Below are 23,876 nucleotides of genomic sequence, written 5' to 3' on the forward strand. Positions count from 1 at the left end.
ATATTGTGTGCAGTTCAAGACTTCTCCCATTTCTCAATTTTTCCTGTTTCCCAGCTCTTACGTTTTTGTTTTTTGTTTTTTTTAACGGTCCCGTGAAAAATGTATCAGCGGGGTTCTACTGTATTAATACATCAGCCGGTCTGGCCGATGTACGCCTTTCTCACGATAGCAGTTTCTTGTATACCACTGACAAGTCACACTGCGTGAACAGCTGTCTGTGCTCCATCGTACATTTACAGTTATCATATAAGGCCGGATTTCTTCATTTACACAGTGAAACTAGCTTTCTTGGAGCAGAAAAAACAACATCAATGCTGGCACTCTGTTCAATCTTCTTTAGTTTGTGCAAAATGCCATGCATATATATGAAATCAGAATATTTTACCAACAAGCCTAAGTATCAAGTCTGTGAATGCATTTCCAAAACCAAGGTCATGGGCAAATTTCTTGTATCCGCTCCAAAAGTTCATCTAAATATACAAATTCTGAAATGGCAAGAAACTCAAAAAGCAATTTTAACCCAAAATTGCAATTTTTTGCACCATGTCCTCCCTTAAAACCATGTCAACATTTTTGCTGGTGAGATTTGCTCTTTGCCATATGTAGAAGCCCATACAATGCCTTGTATTCTCATCCAGAACGTCGTTTCATGCTGCTGCACCACTAATGTGATGCTAATGGTGAAATAAGGCAATGTGAAGAGGAGGGAAACAACTTTGTAGTCAGTCATGCTACTACACTTGCATGGATGTGTATGCAGGGAAGCATTGCTCATATAAAAGCGTGAACATACTGATAAGCTTCACCATTCTTACCCCCCCCCCCCCCTCTTAAGGATAACACTCTGAACAATGGAATGAAGAATGGTGGTTTGCTGGGCTAGTTGGTTCATTGCAACTTGTGTAACAGTGCGAAAAATAACAAGGAAGGGACGACGATAGAGACAGAGTGAAAAGAGCGCTCTTTTCACTCTGTCTCTATCGTCGTCCCTTCCTTGTTATTCTTCGCGCTGTTACACAAGTTGCAATGCAAAGAAGAAGACTGTAAAGCACAAAAAAGTGTATAAACTCGCTAATAAACTCGGTAATGAATGTCAACACTGTGTGGCAAGACGTTTGGGTGAGTAATAAAAGCCTCTGGTACGTGTTGTAGCCCCAACACAAACTAACGGTACCTCATAAAAAAAGAAGATCAAGCTGTAGTTCAGCTATATAACTGGTTGTACCAGATATCCCAAAAGGGATGCTGCTACACATAATGCCTTTAATACTGGCTTTAGCTGTTGAGTGGCACATTGTGCATGTGGCAGCTATAATGCTTACTACTACTTTTACAGTAAAAGCTCGTTAATTCGCACCTCGTTAATTCAAATTTTCGAATAATTCGAACTAAGTGGCACAGTCCGGCCATGCTCCATAGAACCCCATGTATTGAAAAGCTCGTTATTTCGAATGCTAATCCGGCCCGCCACGGATAATTCGAACTGCGCGCCGCCGTAGCCAGCTCGCAGTCTCTGCTGCTAAGCGACAGATGGCGCGACATACACTATCATCATCGCGTGTTTTTAGGGGGCAGCACTTGCGTTTATTCGCAAATGCTCTGCCGCATCGTCATGGACAGCGGGATATGCAGTGCGTTCGGTGGCAACCCCGAAATCGGCCATTCTCTCCGTCGCCAGTGCAATCGCAACGTCTAACTTCTAAGCCTCTCTTTTGTTCTGTACGCGTCCGTCGCAGACCGACACTGCTCGCGTGCCGCTATGTCGTCGCGTGGAAAATACCGTGCCAAAATGTTGAAGGAAAAAGTGGAACTTCTGCGGGAAGTGGATGCAGGGAAGCAGAGTAAGAATGAAATTGCCAAAAAGCACGACATAGCAAGAAGCACGCTGTCGACCTACATCCGCAATAAGAAGACTATTGAGGACTCATACGCGGCTGAAACTTTCGCCAAGGATCGGAAGAGAATTCGTACAGCAAAGCACCCGGACCTGGAGGCAGCGTTGCTCGCATGGATTAAGGAAAAACGGAGCCAGGATATCCCATTGAGTGGCCCCATCATTGTAGCGAAGGCGGCTGATTTCGCGCTACGCCTGAACGTCTCCGACTTCGCCGCTTCGGACGGGTGGTTTCACCGCTTCAGGGACTGACACGACCTCGTTTTCCGCAGTGTGTGCGGCGAAGCCAAAGCCGTAGACGCGGAAACCTGCACCGTGTGGTGGAATGGTGCGCTACTAGACCACCTGAACAGGTACACACCATCCGATATTTTTAATGCCGACGAGACCGCCTTGTTTTTTAAACTCTTGCCGGACAAAACGATCACCTACAAGGGGGACGTGTGCGCAGGCGGCAAACGTTGCAAAGAGCGGGTGACGGTGTTGCTCGGGGCCAATATGACTGGAACCGAGAAGCTCCCCCTATTTGTGATAGGGAAGTCGCAAAAGCCTCGATGTTTTATGAACATCTGCACGCTGCCGGCCGACTATGCAGCAAATAAGAAGGCCTGGATGACGGGCGAGCTTTTCAAGCAGTGGCTGAGGAAACTCGACCGAAAATTTGAGCTCGGCAAGAGGCAGATTCTCCTCCTCGTCGACAACTGCTCGGCGCACAAGGTGGAAGTCGAGTTGAGAGCCATTGAGCTGGTTTTTCTTCCGGCTAACACCACTGCGGCTCTTCAGCCTATGGATCAGGGCGTTATAAAAGTTTTGAAAAGCTTTTATAGACGCCACGTTCTCGAGAAGTTGCTCCTGTGCTCCGATAATGAGAAGAGCTACACAGTCACTCTGCTCACAGCCCTGCACATGCTTGTGCGTGCCTGGAATCGGGTAACCACAGAAACAATTGCGAATTGTTTCCGGCACTGTGGTTTCGGAGCCCTTAACGCAGACGCAAATGAAGTTGAAGAGGACGTCCGCGCTCCGGTTCATGTACGGGAGGTGCTCGGTGATGTGGACTTCGGCGACTACGTGAATGTCGACAGCTGCGCGGCGGTGTGCGGTGCCGTGACCGATGATGAAATCATCGCCCAAGTCGTCGGCGAAGACTAAAACCCAGCCGTGGACGATGACGACGCGAATGATGAAGATGATGATGATGATGTTGGTGAAACACCGGTACGACCTTCGTTGGCACAGGTGATGGACGGACTAAATCACGCCCGGCTTTTCTTCAGTTTCGAAGAAGGCGAAGACGATGCTTTCCGGCTCATTCGAGCTCTGGAAGATAAAGCGGCAGCAATCGCTTTCAGAGGCAAAAAGCAGAAAACCATTACGGACTTTTTTTGCAAATAAATGTACCTAGAGGTGCTCTACCATTTTTTTGTCATCAGATGTGGCTTTCTTTAATCACTTTCGTTAGTTCGAATTTCGGTTAATTCGAACTCGTTAAGTGTCCCCGTGAAATTCGAATTAACGAGCTTTTACTGTATTATGTACCCACCACAAGCTTTCTCCCTGCAGCAACCCCCTGCAGGTGAGGCATATAGACCCTTTTCATAATTGTAAAGCTAGCTTTCCTGCAAAGCAGTTTGCCAAGCTAATTACAGAGTAGTCATTTTAGCAATGAGTGGGTAAGCACTCTTTTCTTGTCTTACGACATGAAAAATGTAGATGTGCCTCTCTTGATGAAACCATGCGCAAGCAACTTTTCTTGTCGTATGATTCTGAAAATGTAGGCGTGGCTCTCGAACCCATACGTAAGAAACAAGCTCCAACATGTGCAGCTGGCACATTACCTTCGATTGAACCACTATCGGTGCTGCCGTTAGTTAGGCAAGTGTGAAATACAGACAAGTGCACTTGCAAATTAAAAAGGAGGTTTCTATTACTACGACTATCTCCAAACAAAAGAAAACAACTGGTTGCCATCTGCAGTTTGCACAGCTGCGGGGGCTATAACAGGATGGCACTTCCACAGCCCCTAAATAAAGGGAATAATCAAGTTGTCAAGTGTAAATTTTGACGAACGAACTGATTGACCAGAACCTGAGTGAACAGAAATCACAAATTTGTTATTTGGCTCAAATAAAGGTATTCTGCATTTTACTAGTGGTTTAGTGTTGTTACACAGAAGTGCAGAGTCTATATTTCACATTTTCCGTCAAAACATAGAATCTGTTGCACACCTGTTCCTGTGTTTGTATCAGGTATTCTACAATAAGCTATCAATTTTAATACGGAAGCCAAAGAAGCAAATTTAGCAATTTTAATTCAAGGGGTCATTGCATCAAGCACTATAAAGATAACACTATGCACCAGTCAAACAATGAAAATACAATGGCTACAGCAAAGCCAATGGGTACCTTGCCTTTAATTTCTTTCTCCCTATGTCGGGCCAAACTTCTCCCCCCCCCCCCCCACCTCCCTCAACATGCCCATACAGTGGAACCTCGTTGATACGATTCTGCATAATACGTTTTTTGTTTGTTTCCTGGATAACGCCCCGCCCCATAGGAGCAATGTATTTTCATGCGGTTGATACAATCGCGTTTTCACGTGAAATTGAATGATACGACTGCAAACTGTTATTTCTGAAATTTGTAGCTTTATACTGAAGTGTACTAGAGTAAATTACATTCCAACGACCCACGAAAAACGTGTTAAGGGCCAACGACACTAGCGGAAAAACGCACGTTGCGCGCCATCGAAGGCAAAATGCGCGCCACAAAAGCTGCCGCGAAGCAGGTTTTCATGCCATGGGAGGAATCAGTCCTGGACCGATTTAAATTGCCTCGCGCCCCGGCGGCATACGAGCCACGAGCGAAGCAGACCAATGAGCACTGCCCCCTTCAGTGATGAGCACGCAGGCACGCCCGGTCTGGAGGCGCGCGCTCGCTCTTTAAAGGAAGGGAGGGCGTGCCTCCAGACCGGCCATGGCGTGAGAAACTGGTGTCATGCGGACCCGCCCGATCACTATTTTCGCACTCGTAATTAGGTCTGCTCGTGCCAGCTTTCGCTAGCGCTTATGTTAGTTGGCTTTTCAGGCGAGCTCTTCATGTGGTCATGTGGTTGAATGAAACGCCTGCCCTCGTCCGCCAGTTGAATCACTTGTGTCATGCTACTCTATAGTGTTTCTTTGTTTCGGAATTCTTGGCCTTGTCGTGCCGTGACTTCCGTAGCTATGCCAAGGAACTTGTTATCTTTCAAAAAACTTGTTTACGGACGTTGAAAAAAAGAAAGTTCAGCGAAAGCTGACGAGCTGTTTTAAAGTTGTTCTATAAGTTGTTCTGCAGTTCGTGTGGCATTGTGATGCTGCTCCGCATAACACGCGTGTTATGCGGAGCAGTATAACTCAACACCACAGGAAGCTTTGCTAGCAAGTTTGTCACCAAGTAAGCTTGTTTTCTTACGTTTTGGGGCTTGCTTTGGATGATACGATTTTTGGATAATACATTTTATTTTCTGGTTCCCGCGAAGACTGTATCAACAAGGTTCCACTGTAATGTCCCTACTCCCCCAGTTTTCAGATTACTGGTGCAAGTGCAAATGCTTTTAGGTGCAATTCAAGTACTCATTCAGAACCCAAACTATTTTTAAATACAGTTTCAATCAAGTAATGGAAGCAGAAATCCTGACCTGCAGACTGCCTCAGCGGCACACAAGCTTCGCGCATCCAAGTATGACAGGATTGCTTCAGCAACATGGTCCAGCCTGAACAAAGAACAAAAAAGCAATGAACATTCTAGTGAAAGTAGTTGATCAATGCAACACTACATCAAAGACCAATGTGACTGCAGAATCAACGATCAGACACCAGTGAAGCTGTCACATATTCAAGTCACTGGAGTACATTACAAGATGCACTACGGCCCGACACATTTAATGCTGCACACGAGGGATTTCAAAAGCATAAATATCAGCAGTTTAGAATGCAACAAAATTCCTAAGTTACTTGACCTACTACAATGTATAACTGTAATGTTTCTCCCAATTCCTCTTGAAAAGCTGCTTTGGAAACTGTAGATGCAATTACCTATCGGCCAACTACAAGGTATGACTGCGATGTTTCATCTGATTCCTCTTGAAAAGCTGCTTTGGGAACTACACGAGGGGGTGCTGATAAGTATTAAGCCTTACCGAGAAAAAACATTTAGCTAGATAGCTAAAATTTGCAGAGTATATTAGCCAATCAGTCTACATTCAATGGTGAAAAAATCAGCTACTTATGTATTGAACTTATCTTTCTTTTTCAGGTACAAAGAGAACATGGCAGCACGCCAAGAAAAGTTTAGTGTGCGTTCAGGTTCAGTTTGAGCAGTTCAGGTTGAGCAGTTTCGCGTGCCTCTTGGAGAGCCGTGCTGTGCATGCACGAGGAGCAGTGACATCACACGGCGCACAGCTGGCATGCCGGGCATTTGATCGTTTGCGCTGGGCGTCTGCCAGTGTGGTATAGCCATGGAGAAGGAGAGTAAAATTGCTGCTCAGCGGCGCAAAAGAGCGGAGAAGCTTAATTCATCGGATCCCAAAGTAGTTGCCTGGCAATTAGCGGTTGAGCGTAGGAAGAACGAAAAGAAGAAGGCTAAACGTCCTGCGGAGACACCAGAGCAAAGGGAGGAACGTCTAGCAAAGCAGCGTCGCCAGGAGGCTGAGTGACGTGCCTGACCATCTCAGCAGCAGCAACAACAAGACGCCGTCGATGACGTCAAGGCTCACCGATTAACTGACTATAGGGTGAAACTTAGCAAAAGCGCCAGAGCGACTCTGACCTTCGAGACGGACTTCTTAAACAATCCGTTCAGATATGTGTGCAACGTGTGTGAAAGACTGTGGCACATGAAAGACTTAACGCTGGTAAGTAGTGCCATGCATGAAACGTTGAGTTTAGCAGCGCCACCCGAGTGGGGTGAAACCGTGGCGCGGGTTTGTACAACGTGCAAGAACTTTCTCGTTAAGCAGAAGATTCCAATCGTTAGCGATACCAATGGGTATCATTACCCGCCCATGCCACCGGGTCTACAGGTTCTGAACGATGTGGCCGACTTAGCTCACGCTACGTATATCCTGGCATAGCCGAGCTAAGGAACTGCTAATTTTTTTCAGCGACATTGTTGTTGCTTATTTTACCTTCTTCAGAAGCTTTTCAGAAAACTAGCTTGAAGCAAATACCCCTCTGGTATCCTTTCACCATTATAAGACTTCCAAGGGTATGGTTGGAGACTGGTGAACAAAGCTTGTTCGGTAATAGAATTTTTTAACAGCGAAGCTGTTAAAGCTGAAGCGAAACGTCCAAAGTCCGCAGAAAACTCCGCGCTGTTGCCTAGCAACAACCAAGCCACAGCTGCGCACCATCTGGCCCAACCTCGCCTATCCGTTGTCAGGATGCGCGACTCTCACGCGTCCCCTCATGTTTCCCCCGCATGGCTCCCGTCTCCTGTAATCCGGCTTCGCCGCGTAGCTTTACGGTGGCGGAGTTGCAGCGTGTTATGAGAGATGGCGCTCGCGTTGCGCTGCTAACACCACCTGACGGGGAGGGGGGGGGGGGGTTACGCAGGCGCAAAAGGGAGAAGGCTGTTCCTTTTCGGGTTGGGTTCGGTGAGCGATGCGAGACCGTCTCGCGTGGCTAGGAGCAGGGCACCGGTATGGACGAACACGGATCGTTCGAACACGCCACCGTTCGTGTGACCGTACACGTGAACGACTAGGCGATGGTGTCACAGCATGGGGCGAACATATTCCTTCGTTATCCGGTCGCAGTGATTCCTTTATTTGTCGCCCGCATATGTGAATGCTCTATGCGTAGTAGACAGTTTTAGTTTAGCGTTTTTAGGCTCCGCTTAGCTGCTGAGCGGAGCGGAAGCACGAATGCGCATGCGCTCTCCGCTTAGCCACAAGCGGGCTAGCGGAGCGAGAATCGCGGTCCACTTACAAGCTGCCTAAGCGGAGCGGGGAGCGTTGCTTGCCGTCTTTCGCTAGCGAGGGTGGGCGATCATCGAGCACGCGCCCTCTCTCGCGCGTGCATCGAAGCACCTTGCATCGAGGCACCAGTCGTGCGAGCGCGAATAACTTGTGTAATACACCTCCAACTTGTTCTTTAAGGAAATAAAGTGAACTGCACAGCTAACAAAAACGTCGCCTGCGCATTGGCGTCACAAAGGATTGGATTGGATTCGAAATGCAACCTCGCTGGCTATCACGTGGCGTTCACCAAGTCGAAGCTTCATTTTCCACTCAACAAAATGGACCGGTAACGCATTACAAGCACCCGTCTAGATACTTCACGAAGAAATAAGTTATATATATTCGTTGTACTTTGTAAAAGTGACAAAACAGTTTTTTTATTTTGTTTCACTACGCTGAATTTGGCCAGAGGGCGCTGCAACTACGAAAGGTCCGCTCCGCTCCGCTACACGCATAACTAAAACGTGAAAATCGCCCGCCGCTCCGCTGTGGCTTAGCGGGGCAACTCTGAGCTCCGCTCAGAGTTGCCCCGCTCAGCTAAAACACTCTAGTAATTCTACTAACGTGTATTAGTGTATGAAAGGTGCCATAAATGCCCTTTTGATTGTTTGCACTACTGTGTTGTCGTTCCTTTGTCTCAAGAGCACGTGCGAGACACTACACCGTCCATGCGCCGAAGCAGTAGCGACGCAGCAGCCGCCGCCAAGCCACACCCACCGATGGCAACACTCCGTGCAGCCGCCCCGCCGAGCTACCGCAGCAGCTGGTAAACCATTTCGCGCCATGCCGAAGCTACTGAAAATAGCTGGTATGTGTCGCCTAGCAACCATCTACGTCATAACTGACGTAAACACCCAGTGTGCATGCACTTGGCCTCGGAGTTTGCCATAAAAGGGGCTGCACCTAGTCGTGTCAATTTTCGCTAGATATTGACACGATATATCGCTAGATATTGACACAAGACACTAAGTATAGTGTAGCAGATTTTGGGAATGAATATCATCAAACTGGTGCTCTTGGGATTCGTACTAAATGGACTACTAAACTTTTATGGAATGCATTACTACTAATTGCATTCAGCACTCAATCTTCGATTCCACAATTGCATCATGTCTTATAGTCATTACATGTGAAACACAGCTTACAGTCAGTTATCGCACAATTCTAATGACCACTGCCACATCCCATTTTGCTGAAAGAATAACCTTTTTATCTGCACATTTTTTTGAGATCACTAAAAGCCTTCGTTGAAACACCTGGTATATTTTACCTATTATACATGTAAAAAGACACATAATACAACAAAATGGGTATAAAAACATGTACCTGAACCACGGAGGAAGATTATTTAGGAGTAGAAACTCCCGTCAGCGCGGGCACTCGCGTGCAACCAGATAACGTCACATTAGAATGCGCCGACGGGCGCGCATGCAGTGGCGGCGCCTTGCGGCGCGCGTCATGCAAGCAGCAGCGGAAAAAAAAAAAAAAAGCAGGAGCCCAGCGGGCTGCTTCGGCACGTTCTTTTCGGCGGCGCCCGTGTCTCCCGCTCAAAGCAGACACCAAGCAGACGACAGGGACGTTCGGCGTTCGCTTCAGCGTGCACGCGGTAATGTTGTTTTTGTGGGCCTTTTAAGTCAAACAGCAACTGTTCTTGTTGGTGTCTGTTCGAGGGCCGTAATACTGACAGCACTGATACGTGCAGTGTACCCTTGTTCGGAATTTGCTAGTCTAAGATGGGACACAGGTGGGACGCGTGAGTGCCCTTAGTAGAACTTGAGAGGCGCGCGGCCGAACGGGAGCAACGCGCGCGGCCGCGAATGGGAGCAACACACGTGACCGGTTGCGTTGGCAACCAAGATGGCGATAATTTCTTTCGCACCCGCCAGGTGCCGCCAGCATGATAGTGGCTCTGCGGGCTTGTGACATTTTCTGGTCACCGCAACTGCCGGAGTTTCCACTCCTAAAGCTTTCTTGCTCCGTGACCTGGACACAACTGAAGTGAGCTACATAATTTTTACAAAAACTGAATGGTTAACGCAAACACTAGCTTCAAAAGTTCAAAAAGAATTGCAAAAAAAAGTTTAGCATAGCAATACTTACCCTGTGATGCATCTTGAAGCAGTTAACTTGTTTAATAACTTGGGGCTTAAGGTTTCAAAGCAGCACTATGAGCTAAAAGACTCTGAACAATTTTTACCACATTGGCTTCTTTAAACATGCACACAAATTAAATGTTCTTGCAGTCTTCCAAACAGGGGATTTGATCCTATACATAGTTCGTAGTAAGGTACCAGAATACCCCAGCATTTGAGCCATTGTGACTGCAAGGATGGCAATGGTAAAGGTATGCTGAAACATTGTACTTGTCACAGTCTCTAATGTTCAAAGCGGCTCTTAAGAAGTTTAAGTCCATTTGGCCAAAATTAAATGGACCTAAACTTCCAGTGTTTGTGTCAGTTAGGCATGGAAGCAGCTTAATGTCAATTAACAAGTCAGCAGTCTTCCTCTTGCATTAAAGTGCAGCATTAAAGTGCAGCATTGCAGCACAGTGTTGCACGTACCCCTTCTTTGGCAGTAAGGAAATGAAGTCGCGTTGCAGCATTGGCCTCAGGAAAGTGCTGATGCGTGAATGCTGGCAGTGAGACATGCGTGCTAGCAGCGCCTCAACAAACTGTGTCTGAACTTCTTCTGGCCAGGTGTCAAAGGAGATGAGGCACCGCTCACGATCAGCCTGTGATGCTGCATGCCCACCGGCCGTACCGCTGCACTGTTTTGCGGACTCGCACAGTTGAGTCCCCTGCACCTTGTGGGGGAAAAAAAAATTTAACATAACTTCTTGCCAACTAACTTCACAACAAACTGCACACAAATTCATAGTATGCACAAACTTAAGGTATGCACCATGACCACCTACAATCCTCACCACTATTAACATGCAATTTATCAGAAGACTAACAAAAGGAACACCAACAAGTTTCAGTGTGCATGTGTTTTTGTTGCTCTATGGGCAGATGTCTGCCTTATAATCACTGTACAAACACTCACTTGCTTCAGTGGACAACAAATTGTAGTGTCATTAGTGAGACAAGGCCAAAATGTGCGTATTCCAGAGCAGCATTGTAGGCTTATGTTAACACAAGGGTCCAAACTATTGCCCAAGCGCCCGAAAAGCTTTTGTCAGCTGCTATTCCTCTGACTTTTCTCTCTCTCTTTTTGTTAGATGTAGGTGCTGTAATGTTAAAAAAGAGTAAGGCATGCATATTTTTGTATGATTTAGTTTTTTACTGCCCTTGAGAACAGCCACTTAGAAAAAATATTGCCCATGACTGTAGTAAATATGGTTGTGTGTCATATGCTTCAGAAACAGCTAAACAGCCCTCACCTTAACAACATTTTTATGGCAAAGTTTGAGACAACTTATTAAAAGTGGTGCAACACTCACAGTAGTGTGCATCAGCTTTCATTCGATGATACAGAACCCCACACCAATGCCTTTCACAACATAGAAACGCACATACTGGTTGCAAAACCCATCCATCCCTTAAGAGCACTGAATTTCAACCTTGAAGCAGTCCATTGCAGCTCAGTTATAGCGTCCAGAATATTGTAACATATCTTAAAAAGATTCCAGGTAACAGAGTGCAGTTCAAACTAGGCTGAAGAAGAAAACTAGAGAAAAAAGCAGTAACAGCATGCTGCAAAGTTTAGATACTGCTAATGGTGGCAGCCACTGGCACCACCAAACCCACTCTCTCCTGTTGATGCCAGCACTGACAGGTCAGTCTAGATGGAAGATGAAGTGTGCCAATTATCATAATTCATGTCCTGTAGAAAGTACTGAAGGACCCTGTATTTATCTTGGACTATACCACCCACCACAGTGCGAATGTAAACCTTGGGTCGAGTATTGCAATTCTTGTCAGCCATCACACTGTGGCCAATCCCTGCAATAATGGCAGCAGCAAGGACAATTTTGGAAAATAAAATACTGTTACAAAATTACAGCTTCTACTACACAAAAATACGCAATAAAATGGCACTGTAGCACAGTCCACAATGAAAGCATCTACTGTGATCACCTAGCTTGTGGTTGATGTAGGGCAGGAATTGAGCTGTAACAAGGCTTGCCCACAAGCTAACTGCTTTTAAGCAGAACAGCTGGAAGTATCCATTGAAAGCAAAGCGTGTCTAGTTCTTGTCAGTCATGCCTTAAAGCAAAGGAAAAAAAATCAAAGTGGCAACACACTGGAGGCATCTTTCATTCGTGATTGATAAGGTGCTAAAGCAATACAAGGAGCTACAGGAGGGTTCTAAATTAAATTTGACCACCTGGGGCTATTAAGCAAGCTACCAAAGGCCGGTACACAAGCGTTCTTGCGTTCTATCCCTTCAGAATGATCCTGCCATGGCCACTGCAGTTAGTCATAATGAACTTCTACTCAGAATAATGATTCATGATTTGTGGCCCTATGGCACTAAGTAAGCATTATGCAACAGTCAATACTGCACAAGGCTATGGTAGCTGTGTGTACTCAAGTAGATGCTGCAAGTGCTAACTAAAAAAATACTCTGCATTTGGAATATCAAAGTTGTATGCTTAGTTTTCCAGCTCACTGAAATTTCACGGACATGCCAACTAGTCATGTACTCCAACTATCCCTGTATGATGCAATGTCCTAATTTAAAAGTGTGCAGAAATACTTCACTCTTTATAATAATCATAGCATGATTACACAACATTTGAGATACCACAAGTGCAAACAGATTGTTCTGAGTGCACCTCTCATGCTAAGCGAACCCCTTGTAGATGTCCTTTAAATTGCACAAGACTCTCTCTGGTGTTACACTGAGACATGACTGCACATACCCGGTTTTGCTATTGTTAGTGCCTGAAATCAAATACTTCTAAGCAGACAATTCTAATGCCACCCCAGAAAATGCACCTAACAGTAAATGCAGCAGGTTGGCTGATTATCACACAACACAATGCTAGATTGGTTGTTAGTAACACTAGAACAGCGAGTCAGTGCATTTACTGTACATATGTTGAATAAACGAACACTTATTACTCCCAGTCAGAGTGTAGACCTCAGACAAAAACTACAAGAAAGTAGTAGCTTGAGGACGTCTGGGGCCCAGAGAGCAGGTGCTAACAGATGCCATACAATGGCAGCACAGATGGACTATTTCAATATACAATCACAAATCAAACACTCCAACCATTAAGGACACTAAACCTAGCAAGAAACATTGAGGCATGAAAGATATGATAAAAGAAAACGCGAGAGGAAGAAAAAATGTCAACAAATTGGACATCAGAAAACAACATTACTTGATACTATTAATAAAAACTGCTGGCCCTGGTGGCTCAATCATGCTGCCTCATATAAAAATGCATACAGGGTTCCCTGTTACTGCAGTTTTCAACATTACTCATCAGGAGGCAGGCATGCTAGTAATACACTCGTAAGCATTTGAAATTGGCGTCCGTCAAATAGTTCTTCGGTGGTGGTAGACATAATTACTGAATTGAATAAGCACTCCATAGCTACTTTTGTCATTTTTTTATTAACTGGTATGTAAACTGAAGTAGCTGCAATACGAATGACACATTGCTTCAAAGGCGAGCTCCTACAAGCTCACCTGTGCCATAATTCCTTGAAGGCGCAAACAGAAACATTATAAACTCTTTTACTGTGACCATTTTCAAATGCTCGCCAAGTGAACCGGTTTGTTTACAAGAGCACTTCTGGACGTAGCAAAAGTCGGAGGTAGTGGTCACATGGTGTAGCGAACCTCTGATGCATGCACCAGTCAGCCTGGTCCAGTGGTCACAAGCCACACAATTACCATATCACCAAAAGCTGGACGCACGCCACACTTTTTTTTCCTTTCACTTAGTGCATTCAACATGGTATCATATACACGGTCCCCAGCTGCCCCTTCCATCGGAACATGCAGCACCTTTTGTCCTCACCTTCTCTACTCTATTATCCCGCCTAAAGCTTTCGGCAAGACGTGTGGCTTAAACTACCTCACCTAGCCATTTATCAGTAATAAAATTTGGCACACTTCTTGAATATGTCACATTAAATCATGTTATAATTTATTATATGTTGCATGTTCGAGCAATAGAGGCCTCATACCGCGATTACAAGGTCAGCAGCTGTCTAACAGAGCAAAAAAAGAAAAAAGGCTAGGCAAAAATTTTGTGCCAGTGCCCCTATAAGTCATTTACAGTGCAAAGCAGCTAAAAGCACAATGGCGGCGGCAGCATGACCACCCAACAGTGGTTACAATGACAGTGTTGCAATGCTGATGGCATGATGAGTGCTGCTTTCCATGTAGCCATCATTCTCAGCATTCAAAACTATTCCCTCTTAGACGTCAGCCAATGAAATGTTTTTAGCATGCAGTCACTGTCACTACGACATCATGCTGCCATTGTCATGCTGGCTTTTTTTCATTATCCTTCAGCTGCCATTGCCATCATCACACAGTAAGTTACTTAAAAGGCCCCTAAATTCCTCTAGCTGCAAAATTTGATGCATAGCGGCAGCTTTGTACCAGTCAACAATGAACATAGAGCAGGAATTCTTTTCAAAATGATAACATAATTGCAAAGTAACAGCCGTTACTTTGACCATCTATGCGGCCACCACGGTTTCTCAATCGCCTTTGCTACCCTTCCCATAAGCACTCTCTCCACTCTCACCAACTGGATGCAGCGCCGTGCAGTGCAGTTAAAACTATGGGTCACATCAGCCAACTAGAATAAGGGCTCCTGCTTTGTCTGCCTCAGATTGCCCTCCACACCACAACAGACTGAATGGAAACTTTACAGAAGCACCAGTAGTTCACAACAGTTGAGTTCCCCTCCCCTTCTCAGAGCACACAGCCCACTCTCGTCCCTTGTCGACCGCCGACAAGTCGACAGCTTTCATACCCTGGTGACATCATGCACATGACCCTGCTGGCATCACGACCCGTGCGAAGAAAAGACCAAAAAGCCCAGAGAGTTACATGGGATTATTTTTTGAGCTTGTGAATTCTCTGCAGCATTTAGCAGTCATGTTCGCTAAAGATGATCGCCAGACTATTGTGCACATGATGCGCATGTTCATTTAAAATGAATTCAAAGAGAGAGTGAGAGATAAAAGAAAGGAGAATGGTAGGGAGCTGAACCAGAATGGGAAATCCAATTTGAAGATGTGTTCAAAACTTCAAACAATGGTTTAGGGGCTGGGCCCTTGAAGGATGCCAAAGGTGCCCAAGTTATCTTTTTAGCACTTCATCTTAACTAAACTAATCATAGTAATCTTGAAATTTCCTACATCTTCAGTTTATCAACTCTACTACCACATCTTAGCTCTGCATCTGTATACTCAACAGAATGATTTGAAGTGCGCACTAAGCTTTACACTACAACATGATGTATAAGACACTCAAACTTGGTTCTCTAGTACAATACTGCATAGCACAGTAAAACATAATTGAGTAGGATTTCTTTTATAGAAGTAACAAAATCCTGGAGAGAAAAACGAGAGTTACAAACATTGTATGAGAGAATATAAACTAATAAACATCATTACATTTATATATGCTCAAAATTATGCACAGGACACACATACAGCTACAGTAGACTTGTAACAGCCAATACCAGCCATACACACTCATAGACTGAAGCCTTCAACAAGCCAGTCAACCACGTTAAATACATATATGGGCCATATTCCTACACGGTAACCTGTGCAACCAGGATATATGCCAATCTCAGAGGTCAGATGCACACTCATTTCACTGAGTTGCACAGGGACAGCAGCACCACCATAAAGCTCCTACTGCAAAGTACTAAGTTTCAGACAGATTTTGGGTGTCCTCAAGAATAAGGCAACACCACAAGTCTGCCCATGCCAGATCACAGCGCCAACATCCAAAGTGGCTAGCAATTAAAGCCTGAAAGCCAGCTGATGCCAAAAATCTGTCAAAAACTTGTCCCTTGTGGTTGGGCCTTAAAAGAGTGGTGCTGCTGCCAATGCCTATACAGGGTGACCCAGCTATCACACAGCACAATTTTAAAAAAGAGGAACGGCGTTACGCGAAGCAAACCTAGTGCGTATTGTTTCCAGTACAGTGGAGTTGCCGCAGCAATGTTTTTGTTACTGAGATTTAATTAGGTAATTGTAATCTATTATCTAACTCGAGAAGTACTGTCCTAATTATCAAAGTGTCAATGAGAAAGTTGTAGAGCAACATGAAAAACTACCGATACAGCTTTCTGTTGCTGAATACGTGCTACATAAAAGTGTTTTTCCGAGCGTGAAAGAAGCCCGCAAATGCACGCGAAGTGCCTCGAGCGGCCAGCCGCGCGGCAATTCTGTCATGTTAGTGTCAATAACGTATCCAAATCAGGTAGGAAACTTAACACAGAGAAATGTGTGTTCCTCCCGATTACTAAATAAGACAGCCCTTTGCATATACCTATAAGCTCAGTTCCCTACCATTTCAACAAGTCACTAACTACAAATATTTAGGAGTGACAATGACTAACAACTTGTCTTGGAACATTCATACATCTAACATTTGTTTGTCTTCCTTCCAAAAACTGTATTTTCTAAGGCATAAGCTTAAAGGAGCCCCCCACTAATGTTAACCAGCTCAGATACCACTCACTAATCAGAGCTAAACTAGAATATGCATGTATCGTTTAGGACCCTTACACTAAAATAAACATTAACAAATTAGAAAGAATCCAAAGAAGGTCCGCGAGGTTCATCTTTAACAAATTTTCCATATCCGACACTCCCAGTGAAATAATGCAGTGCAATGAAAGTACAAATGAAAGTATTGCGGTTATGGTTCTTTCGCATACTTATTAATAATGAACCATCAAGTGAACCCTCCCATTTCTGTCTACCTTAACGACCAGACATACCCAACACCACCGTGATAATGCACTAAAACCTTATCTTGCACAAACAGACACATTTAAGTTTTCTTTTTTTTCCACCTATACTACTTGACTGAAATTCCTTACTGCTAATATTTTTTTTTAATTTACTGTTCATTGTTTATTCAATTTGTATTAGCTGTTTGATTATGATGCCTACCCTGATTGGACCTTGAGCCTGCAGTATTTACTATAAAAAACTGATTATTTCACACCTGAATGTAGCTACAGCTCTAACCAGTGGGACTGAACATGTGATGGAGTAATAGTGAACCAGAGATGGTGTCATTTAATAAACAATGACAACTATGGTTGTGCTAAAAATACAACACTTATAATATAAGGCACCATAATGATACACTTAGAATGGCAAATGTTTCAATAATGCACTTTAAACTTAATATCAGTGAAAGCAATTCTTACATTTAACTTATATACCCAGAAATAACTTTCTTGGCATTAGACACGCCTAAAAGTGGACACAGAAGTCCCTTAGTAGTTCCCAAGCTTTAATTATCAGCTAACAGAAATGAAGCAGCAACCCAAGGTTATGGCGAGCCACAAAACAGCATTCTCAAGGCAGCGTTGAGCAATAAGGCAGCAGCAGAACTATGGAAAATACACGTGCAAATTTATGTAAGTTTGCAAGGACCTCCGTTTATGGCTTTCTCATGTCCAATGTGGAAAGCACTACTGACCAGTTATCTAATACCGGTGTCACACTTCCGTTCGCGATCGGGATCGAATTTCTTGACCGCAATCAACAATGGTCGCTCAGGATCGAGTTATTGTCGTCTGCCCACAAAACTGCATAATGCCTGAGCTACAAATTCAGATTTGCAAAATATGGTTAAAATTGGACAATACTTGAATTTTACAGCTTACTTTTGCTGATAAGAAAGTTCTTAAGCGTTTTTTATTGAGCTGCCTTTACTTCTGTTTTTAGCGTTTTCAGAACACTGCGCTAGGGGGGCGCAGACGTGAGCCTGCGATCGCGATCAAGGGGCCTGGTCGGGATTCTCTATAACGATCACCCGAATCCGGATCCCGCAAGATCGCGATCGCAAATGACCGTGCAGCAACACTCGATCCGGATCAAGCTCAAGTCAACAATGTCTGAGCTCCCCTGTCAGTAAGTTGCTGAAAAGTGTGCTAGCAACTGCAAAAAGCGGAACCAGACTCCGCTATTTATGCTTTCAAATCATCTCTTCCTTAAATATATCTACCAGATTCATCATGATGCATAGAAAACAATTAAGCAAATGATAAAACACAAATTCTCAATTAAAGCAATAAGGATATACAATTTTTTTAATAAGCTGACTACACTTGTGCAAACACCGTATTACTCATGCGTCCACGGCAGTTCCCAAACATACAAGACCTGCAACGGGCAGACAAGTTATGCGAAACGAGTGCGTAGGGCAAGCCGTATGTCGTGATACACATCGGAGACAACGGTGGGGCACCTACTGTAAATTTCAGCCTGATCCACGTAAAGAGACTAATAATATTAAGCGGCAGTATTCTACCTTACACCACGTCCGACGATGCCGATTACCTAGAGTATCGGCAAGGCTTAATTCTAAACAGCCTGTGGTTAGACGCGTTGAAATGCATTCGATACTGCCCGCGATAGTATTTCATAGACAACAAGGCGCCGCGAGGCGAGTCATGTATTGTTACGATCGGCGTCCACAGCATCTCAAGTATGTAATTCTACGCACCAACACAGCAGTTCCTTTCACAAAACCGGCTATGTCGCAGATTTCCAAACGAAACAACGCTTATACTCACTCGTATGATTTTTAACTTTCTAAAATTATCCAATGGAAGGATCAGGTTCTCGAACGAACGCTTAATCACGGACCAAGAATGGTATACGGTACGAGACCACGATACTAACTTCTAAACACTGCGCATTGGACGGTGACAAAAGTGGAACGCACAGTTGGCGTCAACAGCATCTCACCGCGTCTAGCTGCGCGAAAAGGCAAGTGCCGTCACTGAAAGAACGCTAAAGAAACGCAGCTCAGATTTCGGGGCGAGAAAACGTTTAACCTCATTCATAAGATTTTTTCAACTTTGCAAGAATGCCGAATGGATCAGTTTCTCGAACACTCGACAGAACAGTGGCTTCTGACACCGTAAGGGGATTGTCACGTAAGTGGAACGCAGGCTACAGGGCACAGATGTCCCGGAGCCTGCATTCACGTATATCGACACGATGATAGACGCAATCATACAGGCGCTTTTTTTTTTTCCCCCTTTTTCGGGTATATAAGAATAAGTGCACTTACGCCCATGAAGTGTGGTCCAATCATAAAGTGTGCGCACGGCAATAGTGCGCAACGAACGATACGATTATACGTCGGCTGTCCAAGCAGAGCTGTCACAAGCGGCAGGCAGCACAACGAAAGGTGTTCGAATGGGCAGCGACAGCTGAGCCCCCTGGCTACTTCACCCCCTATTCTTCGGGGAAATAGGGCTCTGGCTGGCGACCGACGAGACGCAAACGGGGCAGTTCTCGAGCAGCGCACGAGCACGAACCGGACATGGGCAGAGGGCGCTCACCACCTAAGCCTAACCAATGCTATGTTTACCAACAAGTTAAACGACTGTGCACTCTCTTGTAACAGATGCCGACCACAGAACAGTTGCGAACATCTGAAGAGCAGCGGTCATTCATCCCACTCATCCGTACGTGAAGGAATGGATGAAAGACCGCACTAAGCAGATCGCTGTGTAAACACCTCATGTAACTTTCGAGTACCACAAAAAAAAGTGAGAACCTTATTATTTTCGATCATTGTAAACCATGGATATTAACATGAAAGAGCCTACTGCTTTGTAAGGGCTAATAACATGGTTTCTGAAAGAGATAACTGCGACCTATAAATACAACGCAAACGAGTATATGTGTAGCGGCAGTGCAAGATCAAGACTAGAAGCAAGCGCACTTTCAATTCAGAAATGTTGTACGGACTTTCAATGAGTTTTCAGGGAACTCTTCACTGTTGTAAGTTATAGAACTTTAATAATAAGCCAAGTAGCGGGACATGACAGGGTTATGGGAGCGCACCGTTTATATTAGGCCTAGAGAGAGTGATGTACGCGGCTACTAGTACGTAAGTATTTACACACACATCGTCGTATACGCATTCACAATCACACACAACCATGTCTGAAGTCATTGCAAAAGTTCACAACGCAACAGTGACATCCGAAACATTAACGCTAGGCCTCGATCATCACAACACTACAGAATGTAGATACCAACCTGTCCAGGCACATTTTTCTCTTCCGACAGTGTTGTCTCCATCACCGTGTCCAGAACTCCAAACTCCAGAATTTCACGAAAAAGAATGGAACAGATGCACAAGCTATGTATACGCTCTATAAACACAATACAATCGGTCGCACAAAGACGGAAGTGTGAAACGTCGAAACGTGGTGAAACGGAAATGGCGGCCCCTGGCGGCCTTTTTCAGGATGCGCCTATTGCTCTGTATCTTCTTGCTCCAAGGCAGAGCTTAAAGGAAAGCGTAGGAAGGGACCGCTGAGAGGTCACGGTGGTAGCTAGCCCGACCAGTCTCGGCGCCTTAGATAAAGGTCAGCCGAGGCGGAAAATTCAAAACGCTTATTTTGGCACCTATGGACGTTCCCTTCCTCTTCAGCTCCCTGTAGCCGCGTAACCCAGAAACTTTTTCCCCTTCATGCATTTAGTATCATTAAAACACGGTCCGTCAGCGTCGCGTCGTTGTAGACTTCAGCATATTACTATGCATACCTGAAATATTAATGTCCCTTCTTTTCCCCGCCACCACACCAATTAAAAAAAAAAAAAAACAATAGACATGTTATATTTACATCAGTTTATTTATGTACAACTCTGGGTAAAAAAATAGCACGTGTTTCATTGGAATGAAGACTTCTTAACAAAAAAAAAATAAAAATAAAACAACAGGGTAAGATGACAAGACATTCAAAATAAATAAATCACTGCACTTGCCAACCCCAGCAAATAGTCTTCTGTTTTAATATGTACACAGCATCGCTCCCAAGATGCTTAAATAAGACATTCAATAGACAATCATGAGCCGTATTTTTTAAGGATTCTTTTCCTGCCATTCTACTCATTTATACCTCGCTGAATGGCTTATCACTGAAAGCAGGGATGCAGCTTCATGCAAGCCAAAGGAGGACATCAAGAATAGAAAATGAAAAGAATTGTTACAGGATACAGCTCCAGATGCCTTGCCCCTGAACTGGCTTTCCTCAATAATAATAAAAAAAAAGCATCACTCACACATGCATACTACACATACAAACAGAAAAAGCAAACCTGCTCAAGCATTACAAAATACTTTCATCTGGGCTGAGAAAAACAAAAATGTCACAAAAGACTATTCACCCTTAAAATCTTCTTGAAACAAATTATGGTAGTACACAATTCGCACCAGCAGTGCCCTTCACACGTACAAATGTTACAAAATACCTACTACATTCTTAAAAATATTTTCAATAGAAACAACAAGGTTTCCAACTTTAATACCTTGTGCAATACAGTGCAAAAAAAAAAAAAAAAACAATCTTACAAAATAATCATTCCACCATTATACATCTTTTGAAGACAAATCATGACCTTGATCTGCTAGCAGAAAATTCAATCCAGCAGAGAGCTCTTGATGCAAATAGTAAAGAAAAAATATTTTACCTAAAAAATTTCATCAAGACAACAAATTATAATACTCAACACTGCTCATAAAAATCACACCAGCAGGCTGCATTCCCAAAATTTTTCATTGCTGCTTCACCAGGATCAAAATTTTCATCCTTTTTCAGAAGAATAAAGGATCCATCGTGATCGAATGCCAGGTCAGATATCTTAAACATCCTAGGGCAGCAATGGCAGCAGCCAGGTCTCTCTTTCTCCAACGTAAAGATGTGCTATGTCATCATGTCCAGTGATGTAGGGCCTTTCAAGGAATCGTTGATGTCCCTCCGGAAGACAGACAGGTTCTGTGTAAACCTGGATCCCAAAAAACAAGAAGCAATATATGTCAGCTATGTGTAGAAATGCAAACACATATAGCAGACTCACCTATCCCTGTTCTTGGTGAGCAAATTGCGTTCAATGCCATCCATGAGCGAGTCAAACCACTGTGACATGGTTGCTTGTTTGTCAACAGGCTGGCTGCTCACTAGGCTCTGGCGTAGTTGGCCAAAGTATTCTTCATTGAGCAGAATAAGCCCCAGCAAGGGTCGTGACATAGACCACTGATTGCGACAATCTTCAAACATGATTATGTTTAAGATGGTGCTGAGCATCTGGAAAAGAATGAGTTTATTTATAGACACAGCACATTAAGCATAACTCTCACTGCACAGCTTCTTGCCTCACTGTAACAAAAGCTTGACAAAATAGAGTTCAGACGTCTTCACTGACATAGCAAATACACGACAAGCATCCACATGACAAATTTCAGTCTATACAGCAATCACGAGTGAAATCTTTAAAAAGAAACTATAGCTGTCACTAGCTTTTAAATAATACCACAGTCATAAGCACTTGTTCAACAAATGCAGTAACACTGTAGTTGAAAAGTAAGCTACAAACCAACACACTAACCATATTTTGTGCGACCAGAGTTAAATGAGCCAGCCCACACAGACGATTCACAGTGAAATCTTCATTATATGAGCGCCCCATATGAAAACTCAGTGAGAAGCACTTGCTTGCTCCTAGTTCCAGTTTCATTTCTAGTATGCCAGATTTGCAATGCATTTCCAGTATTTTGTGAATTTAAACGTAATCATTTAATACGTAGGATTCATAAACATTGTTTATCCCCACTTATGACTTCGTTAAAGGACATCTTAATGCAATATTGCTTAGCTTTATCCACTATAATGGGATGGAGCCATGAGATACGGTTTATTCTTTCAGGCACCACTTCTTAGTTTAGGAAAAAGAAAAAAATATTCTTATGTGACAATATACTCAACTAAGGCCTCAGATAGACACAAACAAGAAAAATAATCGGAACCAAGGGTCAAGTTATGCATACATGTACAACTGTGAGCAAAAGTATATGGACCACAGGCTCGCCAAAAAATTGAACTTATTCGTGATTCTGGAACACAAACTGAAATCAACGAGCGCACTGGCAAGTTCGCAATGCCAAGTTTGGACTGCAGTCTTCAATTTCAAGTTACATTCATAGGCGGAGAAGAAAATCAGCTTTATCGCAGAATATCTGGTCAGCATACTTTTGCTCAGGGGAGTACATAAATCTGCACAAAAGTAAATTTGGGGACAATCTTTGCTGCAGCTCAATTGATAGGGCATCCACACAGGTAATGTGTGGGTTTGGCTCCCACGGATGTAGACAATTTCGTTTTTTCCACTTTCGCCTCTATTTTCCTCTAAGACCATCACAAATTTAACTAACAAATACACCCCTCATACGTAAGCAATTTGAGAGCTGAAATTTGAAAAAAAAAACTATTCACCCCATGATTCCCCTAGGCTTCATCACTGGCTTCATATAAATGTGCACATCGTGCCAGAATGGTGGCAAGTTTACTTGTTGAGAGCTCAGCAAAAAATTGAACTTATTCGTGATTTTGCTCACTGGTCTCATCTATTTACTTTTGTTACCACATTTTGTTTTAATTGCATTATCTTCATCAAAAGGTTAAGATGGAGATAAAACTGCTACCGACTGCCATGCACAGGTTAACAAATGATGTAAATGCTTTAGATCCTATTGACACCTTGCAGGCGCCTTGCAAGTGTGATGTTCACCTGAACTAAAAACCAAATGCTCAATGTACACATTTGTGTACAAAGCACCTTAAATGGTTAATGTGGTTATGAATGTTACCTGACCCGCCGCGGTGACATATCGGCTATGGTGTTGCGCTGCTAAGCACGAGGTCGCGGGATCAAATCGCAGTCGCGGCGGCTGCATTTCAATGGGGGCGAAATGCAAAAATGCCCGTGTCCCGTGCATTGGAGGCACGTTA

At 44.0% G+C, this 23,876-nt stretch overlaps 2 protein-coding genes across 5 annotated transcripts in view; both read right to left on the reverse strand.

The window, feature by feature from the left end:
• LOC119461447 (F-box/WD repeat-containing protein 1A) overlaps positions 1 to 20,317 on the reverse strand; it is a 39,871-nt gene extending 19,554 nt beyond the window's left edge. The window contains exons 1-4 of one of the 2 annotated variants that reach the window (XM_049667003.1): positions 20,125 to 20,307; positions 11,974 to 12,102; positions 10,456 to 10,697; positions 5,573 to 5,647 (exon numbers count right to left, since the gene is read on the reverse strand). In XM_049667003.1, the coding sequence (XP_049522960.1) occupies positions 5,573 to 5,647; positions 10,456 to 10,541 (161 nt within the window). In that variant the 5' untranslated portion in view covers positions 10,542 to 10,697; positions 11,974 to 12,102; positions 20,125 to 20,307. Of the gene's footprint in view, positions 1 to 5,572; positions 5,648 to 10,455; positions 10,698 to 11,973; positions 12,103 to 20,124 lie in introns of both variants that reach the window. The other variant, XM_037722767.2, reaches the window with a different exon arrangement.
• Positions 20,318 to 20,704: 387 nt separating this feature from the next.
• Positions 20,705 to 23,876, reverse strand: part of LOC119461437 (exportin-7-B-like) — a 79,929-nt gene continuing 76,757 nt past the window's right edge. For all 3 annotated transcript variants that reach the window (XM_049666977.1, XM_037722744.2, XM_049666970.1), the window contains 2 exons: positions 21,949 to 22,175; positions 20,705 to 21,876 (listed from right to left, as the gene is read on the reverse strand). In XM_049666977.1, the coding sequence (XP_049522934.1) occupies positions 21,795 to 21,876; positions 21,949 to 22,175 (309 nt within the window). In that variant the 3' untranslated portion in view covers positions 20,705 to 21,794. The remainder of the gene's footprint in view (positions 21,877 to 21,948; positions 22,176 to 23,876) is intronic.

This window comes from Dermacentor silvarum, chromosome 1 (assembly GCF_013339745.2).
Source record: "Dermacentor silvarum isolate Dsil-2018 chromosome 1, BIME_Dsil_1.4, whole genome shotgun sequence".
NCBI lineage: Eukaryota > Metazoa > Arthropoda > Arachnida > Ixodida > Ixodidae > Dermacentor > Dermacentor silvarum.